The sequence below is a fragment of the Fusarium falciforme genome, chromosome 10 (assembly GCF_026873545.1).
Source record: "Fusarium falciforme chromosome 10, complete sequence".
In the NCBI taxonomy this organism is placed as follows: Eukaryota; Fungi; Ascomycota; class Sordariomycetes; order Hypocreales; family Nectriaceae; genus Fusarium; species Fusarium falciforme.
This window is the reverse complement of record NC_070553.1, coordinates 2,296,551-2,305,178: the sequence shown is the minus strand read 5'-3', so window position 1 is coordinate 2,305,178 and position 8,628 is coordinate 2,296,551. Positions and strand designations below refer to the sequence as shown.

General features: G+C 54.5%; 2 protein-coding genes across 2 annotated transcripts; both read left to right on the top strand.

Annotated features, from left to right (window-relative positions):
• Positions 1–2,517: 2,517 nt before the first annotated feature.
• On the top strand, positions 2,518–5,139 carry NCS54_01261100 (Hypothetical protein; the record flags this gene model as incomplete). Its single annotated transcript, XM_053157839.1, has 2 exons — positions 2,518–3,043; positions 3,773–5,139. The coding sequence occupies 2 exons, from the start codon at positions 2,518–2,520 to the stop codon at positions 5,137–5,139; spliced, it is 1,893 nt and encodes a 630-aa protein (XP_053013814.1).
• Positions 5,140–6,840: 1,701 nt separating this feature from the next.
• Positions 6,841–8,455, top strand: NCS54_01261000 (Aa-trans domain-containing protein; the record flags this gene model as incomplete). Its single annotated transcript, XM_053157838.1, has 5 exons — positions 6,841–6,978; positions 7,028–7,289; positions 7,339–7,530; positions 7,588–7,979; positions 8,030–8,455. The coding sequence occupies 5 exons, from the start codon at positions 6,841–6,843 to the stop codon at positions 8,453–8,455; spliced, it is 1,410 nt and encodes a 469-aa protein (XP_053013813.1).
• Positions 8,456–8,628: the final 173 nt, after the last annotated feature.

The window sequence follows — 8,628 nt, the reverse complement described above, 5'->3', positions numbered from 1 at the left end:
AGTACCCGGGACTACAGTACAGACTGGCCTCGTGGCGGCGACACACTCGCAACGCCAGACTTGAACGGTTGGCCGGTGCAGACGGCAATGGATGCAGCGTCGCGGACATTGAAAAGTCAATTTCATCAATTCAAGACTCGATCGATACCTGGCGCTCACCGACAGGCTGGTCCATGTCAGATCAGACAGATAGTCCATGGACAACCAACGGGGGGCCGGTTAGAGGTTGCACTGGGATGGGGGGGCAGCAGAAGGGAGGGCAGGGAGGGGAATGGAAGACGATGATGGTTGATGATGACGGTGAGGAGGAGGAGGAGGAGGAGGGGTCAACAAACGCAAACACCAGGCAAGGCAAGCAGCAAGCATCAGACGGATCATGGCGAACCATGGAGGGCGGACAAGGGGAGAATGTCCTTAAGGTTTGAGCTCCATCCCGTCCTTTCTTCATTCTTTTGATTTGGGTTAAGCTTCTATCCTAACTCGACTGGGCCAAATACTCGAATTTCCCTTGCTATGGCGGTTATTCTGGCCGTTTACCAGCATACAAACAGTGCCATGAATGAGCTTGAGAGACAACTTCATCCCGCAACACGCACACCCACGGAAGGCGGAAGACCTGGGCCGGCAGGAGACGAGAGGTACCAGACGGTCGATGGCCAGGTACCTGCTATACAGATTGGGCCGCCCGTGACGCGGGATTGACTTGGGGACCCCTGAAGATGGGAAAGGTGGCTGTGGGACCATCGACTGCGGATGGAGACAGTCCCACTGACAATCGATTTGGGCGAGGATTTGCTGTGCGTCCCCCTGGTCCACCCCCAAGGAGTACTTGCTTCCTTGTACTGAGACTTTGGCAGAGCGCCCCCGGTCAGAGCCATTGCCTCTGTGAATCCCTGCGAGTTGCCCTGTCAGAGAGCCAAGCTGCGACCCTGGCATGCCGGGAGGCCTGCTTGTCTTGTATTGGTACTTCAGAGCCAGGTATATCCACACTCCATGGGCAGATCAATTGTGTCCGCGGCGCACGCCTCGGTCGTCAGGGCACACACCCCGTCTCCGTATCCGTGGGTTTCTCTTCTCTTACCTCGCGATGCTCTGTAACATCCGCCTTTTTCGAGATGCTCCCCTTTGGAATGGCCTCAGCCGGACGTCGAATCACCAGAAGTAGGCCGGCGGCGCAGGAACTTGCTGTCCTGGCAGACGGGTTGCCATGTCTCGACAGGATGAGTTGATCTCACGAGTCTCATCAGACAGACGACAGACAGACGGGAGGCGATACGCCTCAACCTCTGTCTCTTCCCCCTCCATGATTCTCCCGAAACCCATGTCAAGGACCCCCAGGCACTGCTGCCATTCAATACCGAGTCTGGAACTGACTTGAAGGCACGGCATGGCATTCTCGTGAGCAACTTTTTTCTGCAACTAAATGTCTCTGTACGGATACCCTGGTTCCTATTTCGAGGCTGGCGCTGTCTGGCGCTGGACCTCTGCCACCACTTTGACCTTAGTTTTTGGCCTTGTCTTCTCACTCAAGTCACCCACACAACTCTATTATTGACACGGCTGTGCCCCTGCAACCACACACACACACATGCACCCATACACACCCTCGTCGCCTGGGCAGATGGGCTTTGGCTGTCTGGCGAATGGGGCGTGGGCTCACCCTCCCCCCCCCGGCCCCTACTCCCACTAGGCCCTGCCCTACCAGTGTACCAATGTACCAGGCCTGTCCGTCTCTCCTCTGGGCTCGTCTACCCCAGCAGCCTCCTCTCGTCGTGGGCTCAGGCTCGTCTCCATCACTCCAACTGGAGAGAGCCGATCCGTTGCGGACGGGGCCCGGATGCAGGTTGCAGTGGTGCCTTGTCTATATCTACTTTGGCAGCCCCCAACCCGTTCCTTGGGCCCAGGAAGAGTTCGTAGCTCTATAACCTCTACCGGTCCCATCATCACGATATTGTTCTCTACGAACGACACTGTCTCTTGACTCTTGCACGTCTTGACGACAACAAGAGATAAAAGAGGTTCCCTCGCCATCAGTGTTCCTCTCGCCTACCCACCACCACCGGCACCACGCTTCGCCCTCACCAGCGCAGACATACACAGTATTGCTCACCTCTTCACTTTGGTTTGAGCAACAGGATTCCAAACCACCGAGGTCGTCAACTAGTACTTTGTCCGTTGTGTCCACGTCCACATCCACCAGAAACATCTTGGACCCTGCGAGACGTCGACTCACACCAAGCCTCACTCCGTCTCTGGAATGCGAAGTGCAGGTGAGCTTCCCCGGGAATATGACATCTGATCCATACTCTGGACACCTGCAACATATCCTCTTCTGCTCTGCCTGGAGCTCCGAATCTGACATTTGCCTGGTGCTGCGACTCTAGATAAAGGTGATCGCATCCCGAGCTTGAGCTTCCGTCGCTTCAAGCCCGTCTTCGCCTTCGCCTCGAACAAACCCACACCGGGTCTTTCGCCTATCCCCACGCTTCTCTATCTCGCCTCTTCGACCAACACACCATGACATCCTTGACAGAGCAACCCTTCGCCATGTTTGCTCACCAAACCGACTCCTCGGACGAGTTCGGCCGGTATCCGGACCACTCTGGTGTCCAGGCCGTCTTCACCACGGGCCCCATGGACGTTAGCATCCCCGCGGATGCCTTCAGTTTTCAGCAGACTGCCGGCCAGGACGCATTCGCCTCATCGATGGGCTTTGTCGAACAGCCTCTATACGCCGAGGCTCCCAATTACATGCTTAACAACCGGGCTTCGCCGGGCATGTACACGGACGAGTCGGACATGAGACTCTCTTCGTCTAGCCTTTCAACGGCGTCTGCTCCCTCGGCCGCATCTTCGGCGATTGGATCACCCCAGTCCAACCACGGCCAGATGGGTGCTGTGCCCGAGTGGGCGCCCCAGGGCCTCGGAGTTCAACCAGCTATTGTGGGCAGCGACTTCATGACCGGGGCCGATTTCGCTTCGTTTGCTGGGCCCGGCATGGAGGAGCTCAACTTTGACTTCCCTGCGGCAAAGGGCTTCGTCGGTAAGTTGCTATCATTGTCCAATTCCTCGCTTGGAAGCGCTCGGCGCTCCCGTTTCCCTGCCTCGCAAGGGCATTGGCAGAGCAAGAGGCACAGGCACAGGCAGAGCCCCAGCCCGAGGCCTCATGTTCCCCACCACCACCATGCCCTAGCTCCCTCAGATCCCTGCTCTCTTGGACATGCCGGGTCGACGTGTCGAACTGCGTCTGTCTCTACCACGTCGTCGGCTCTCCAAGCGGTGCAAGGCGAGCTGAAGGGTGTCGATCCCCATCTTGCCCTTTCCTCATCCTGTCTCTTGGCCGTGTCGTCCCCTGCCTCTTCCAGCCCCGTCCCCTCCACTGCAGCATCCACATCCACCTCGGTCACATCATTGTCGGTGCCAGTGTCAACGTCTTCTCCGTACCTGGCCTCGTCTTGCAAGCGACGGCGGCTTAGCCCGTCGCCTGCCTGTCCAACTGAGACATTTCACCCATCAACCCAATCGGCACTTGACTGTCCCCCTCCGCCGCCATCGATACGCGACATTGCTTGCTTTTCTCACGGCAGTGGCCAGCTGGAAACCTCGTTTGGGCTTAGCTCCAATGGTTCCCAGTCCAGGGTGCTGCAGCTGTCACCGTCCCCCCTCTCCCACTCTCGCTCTCGCTTTCACATCAACAGCTCCACCACAACTGTTTCTCAGTCTCACACTCAGACTTGGACTCTGCTTGCTGACCATGCACCTTCCATGATAGATCCTACTCTCATTCAGCCTGAGATTACCCGACCTCCCATGGGAATCCCTTCTTATGATACTCACTTCCAACAGCCCAACCACACCTATCCCACCTCTCCCTCTGTGTCCTCCTCGTCCCCTCAGCCTCATATGATGAGGACCAACAGCTCCTCGCCCTTCCTCCACAACGGTACCTTCCAATCCGCCTTCCCCAGCAGCCCCTACGGTGCCCCCATCGACAACCACGTCCGCGCCCCTAGCATGAGCCAGTTTGTTCCCCCTACGCCTGGCGAGTACAGCGACAATGAGTCCAAGGAGAAGCAGCGATGCACCTGGCCCGACTGTGGCAAGACATTCAAGGACCTCAAGGCGCACATGCTCACACACCAGAACGAGCGCCCCGAGAAGTGCCCAATTCAGACCTGCGAGTACCACACCAAGGGCTTTGCTCGCAAGTACGACAAGAACCGCCACACTCTTACTCACTACAAGGGCACCATGGTCTGCGGCTTCTGCCCTGGATCCGGATCAGCCGCGGAGAAGTCGTTCAACCGCGCCGACGTCTTCAAGCGCCACCTGACTGCTGTCCACGGTGTTGAGCAGACTCCCCCCAACAGCCGCAAGAAGTCTTCGACTGGTGTCAATGCTGCCAAGAAGCTCACCGGCTATGCTCCCGATGCCACTGGCAAGTGTAGCACTTGCTCTCAGACCTTCTCCAACGCTCAGGACTTTTACGAGCATCTTGACGACTGTGTCCTGCGCATTGTCCAGCAGGAGGATCCTGCCGAGGCTATCAACGCCAAGCGCCTGGCTGAGGTTGAGAACGACAAGGATGTCCACATGACTCTGGAGAAGAACAACCTCCCCACTACTACCGAGGCCGCCATGACTCAGGATGACGATGAGGAGGCCGACACTGGTGATGAGGACGAGGATAACTCGCCACGAACCAATACGTCTCCCACCACCCGCAAGAAGGGCAACCCTCCCAACGGTGTTCAGAAGTCTCGGGGCGTCACCCACTCTCGAGGTGGTGTGACCCTGACGACCAAGACGCGCAGCCGCAAGAACCGTCGCGATTATCCTTCTTCATGGGGCTTCGACAAGGGTCAGATGACCATGAAGAAGCGAGTCATGGCCGTCTTTGATGGTCCCCGTCGCCTTGCCAAGGACGACATGATGCTCTCCACCGACCACGAGGTGCGCATCCCCTTGTCTGATGGCAAGTCCTACGTCACGGATCTCGATGTCCAGACCCTCAAGCGAGCCGCCGGCTTCCATGGTGCCACGGATGAGGAGAAGGGCCCCTGGATCTCTGACGACCCTACTGCCGAGCAGCTCCACGAGATGCAGCAGATGCTTGCCAGCAGCACCACGACTGTTTAATGACCTCGACACATCGACATCTACCTTATGAATCCAACAACACTCCCTTTCTTTAAGCACACGCAACAGAAAACTGTTTACAAAAAAAGGCTAGGCTAGGCAAGGCATGGCAAGGGCGGCGCACGCGAACTGTACTAGAGCAAAGGAATATCCGGACGGGTACGGACTACTACTATTTATGACGGGTTCTGATCGGGACACATTTTTATTCATGACAATCGGGATGGGGCGACAGGAAAGGGAAAACACTCCCTTTGGATTATTGGGCTTTTGTTTGCTGCGCCGGGAGTTGACGCATCGATACCCCTGTTTTATTCGTTCTTGTCCTTTTTGACGACTTCTTTCTTTTGGGACTGGCATCTCCCGACAACCCGATCTGATGGCTTGATGATAATGGACGATTTTTGACAAATCACTTTCTGAATGGACCTGGATCTTTGTTTTGCATATGTTGTTGTCTACATGGCTTCTCGGGGCTTGTCTGGCATGACTAGTTTTTATGCATTGCTCGGCAGAGCTGGAACGCAATATAGGGGTGGTGTATATTAATGGAGGAGGACTTGCAAAGGAGTTGTTATGGAAAGGGGACCACATATCGGAGGAAACAACAACCTGATATAGTGATGAATGATAATGTACAATGCTCAACACAGTTTGGTTCTTTCAATGTGATTCTTGAGGATACTTCAGCTGAGTGTAGATATATTGTCGAGCTTGAAGTTCTCAAGGTAAACTATGCTTGTTGAACCGAGGCAGAGCAGGTGATGCTTATTGACTTTGTATAAGGGTCTCCTGATGGTCTTGACTTCTAATGTAGTAGATCTTTTGGAATTTCATAAGCAACTAGAGCGTTTAATCCCATTGCCTCCCGGCTCGAGTTTCATCTCCATCCACACCAGTCTAGTTACGCATGCATGAACGTGCCCAGGCAAAGTGAATCCATATCTCGACCCCTGAAAGACACCAGCATAAAACAGTCCCTCTTTCAACTATGATTCTCAAGCAATTCCTGGTCTTTCAGATGTATCATCCCCTCAGAGATTTATTTCCACGTGATAGGAGGTGCATATTGTAGGCGTCACCTGGCAAGCTTAGAGTTTATGGTCGTTGACCCTGATAACAGAGAACAAGTCGCTGTCTCGTGACCATGGGACGGCCAATTTCGCCGAGAACATGTAATTGTGTATCAATCGACATTCTTGCTGGCTAGACACTACACAGTCTCTATGATCAATTCTTCCCAAGCCCCGCAAAGATATAGGTGATACCTTGTTTAGAGAATCTTGGGTATGAAGAAGGGAAGCGTTGGAACCCGGAGTCGACGAGGAGGATGGTTGACTGGGGGTTCAATGTAAGCTTTCGAACCTGCATGTCCCCTCCTCTCAGCCAGGAGGAGGCACATGATCAGGGCCCCTTCTTATCCATCACAGGGGAAAGCAAAGGAGATTGTGGAACAAGGTTCGTTGAGGCGGTAATGGGCGTGCATGGTGATGCAACTGAATCCCTTTGGATATGGCCTTTGTATGATAAGGTACAGGTATAAAAGATTCATGTCCGCTGTTTGCTGTCATGTTTGCCACACGGTTACGTTTCCTCAATCGAGTCTTGATAGTCTCCTTTCGCTTTATACAGGTGTCTAGACGACAACAGCAAGTTTCCGTGCAGTAAAACAACCTCTTACTACATGATATTGTCAGCACAATGAGAGGTAGCAAAGAAGACACAGAGGAGGGACTCGCCACTCTGCCTTCTGGAGCGGGGGAAGTCGACAACGATCCTACACTCGCCCACGATGCAGTCTTTGGCAACATTACCGAGAAAGGACCTAACTACCGCGACGTGCATATCCCGTATTTACTATTCCTTAACAAGAACTAATGGTAAATAGGTCGGATGGCTTGGCTCGGCTGCCCTCATGATGAAGTCCCAGATCGGCCTCGGCGTCCTCTCGATCCCGTCCGCGTTTGACGCGCTTGGCATCATCCCGGGCATCATCTGTCTCTTGACTGTAGCTGCCCTGACGAGCTGGTCGGACTATGTGATTGGCATGTTTAAACTGAGGCATCGAGAGATCTGGGGCATTGATGATGCCGCTGGTCTCATGTTTGGTAAAGTTGGGCAAGAGTTCCTCGGCGTTGCGTTTGTTCTGTGTAAGTCAGAGTCCTTCATCAATGATATGACTTGACTGATGTAGTGTAGATACCATCTTTGTTGCTGCGTCGGGGATTCTTGGCATCTCGATCAGTTTAAACGCCATGTCGACTCATGGAGCTTGCACTGCCGTGTTTGTCGCCGTATCCTCCATCGCAGTCTTTGCCTGCAGCAGCATCCGCACTCTGGCAAATATAAGCTGGCTTGCCTGGGGCGGCGTAATCTCCCTCACGATCGCAGGCAAGTAAACCCCAACCGTAACCCCTTGATACACCCATGCCAACTGTAACTCGTCAGTCTACATCGTCACCATCGCCGCAGCAGTCCAAGAACGTCCTTCAGAAGCCCCCCAGGAAGGAGTCTGGGTGTCCGACTACAAGCTCTCCAACAACCCCAGCTTTGCCGACGCCATCTCTGCCATCTGCACCTTTGTGTTTGCCTACGCCGGCACGCCGCTCTTCTTCCCCATCGCGGCCGAGATGCGAGATCCGCGGCAGTACACCAAGGCGTTGGTACTCTGCCAGTCGACCGTAACTGCTACGTACATCATCATCGGTATCATGGTGTACTACTACTGTGGTTCTTATGTTGCGTCGCCGGCTTTGGGTTCTGCGGGGCCTGTTGTTAAGAAGATTGCTTATGGACTTGCTCTCCCTGGTCTTCTTGCCGGCGCAACCATCAATGCCCACGTAAGTAAACAAGAGTCAACCTGTAAGGGGCAAATTGCTAAGAGTCATAGGCCGCAAGCAAGTACCCGTTTATCCGCTTCCTCCGCGGATCGAGGCATCTAACCGCCAACACATTCACCCACTGGGCATGCTGGCTCGGCTGCACATTCACAGTCTCCCTAAGCGCCTACGCCATCGCCAGCGGTATCCCCATCTTCCACGCCCTCGTGTCCCTCGTGGGAGCCCTCCTGGGCACGCTCATGTGCTTCCAGCCGATGGGGTGCATGTGGTTGTACGACAACTGGAGCAGGGGCCGTTCTGGGGGGAGGACCATCGGGTGGACTGTCCAGGCCTATGTAGCTGTGTTTGTCGTCGTCTCGGGAATGTTTCTCACAGTTGCTGGGACGTATGGGACTGTTGTTGGGGTTATCAAGGCTTTCAACGAGACGAAAGGGGCGGCGGCTTGGTCGTGTGCCGACAACTCCAACTCTGTATAAGGTATGTATACTACTGTCAGAGGTCCTATATTACGAGATTTCTAGAGGAAAGGATTGGTCACGATTGCTTTAGTTGCCCATCGAGTTTAGATATCAAGGGTGGTCTAGACTCTGAAGACAGGAACGTTGCCTACACAAACAACATGTTTACTCACTCAAGAGAGTCGCCAAAA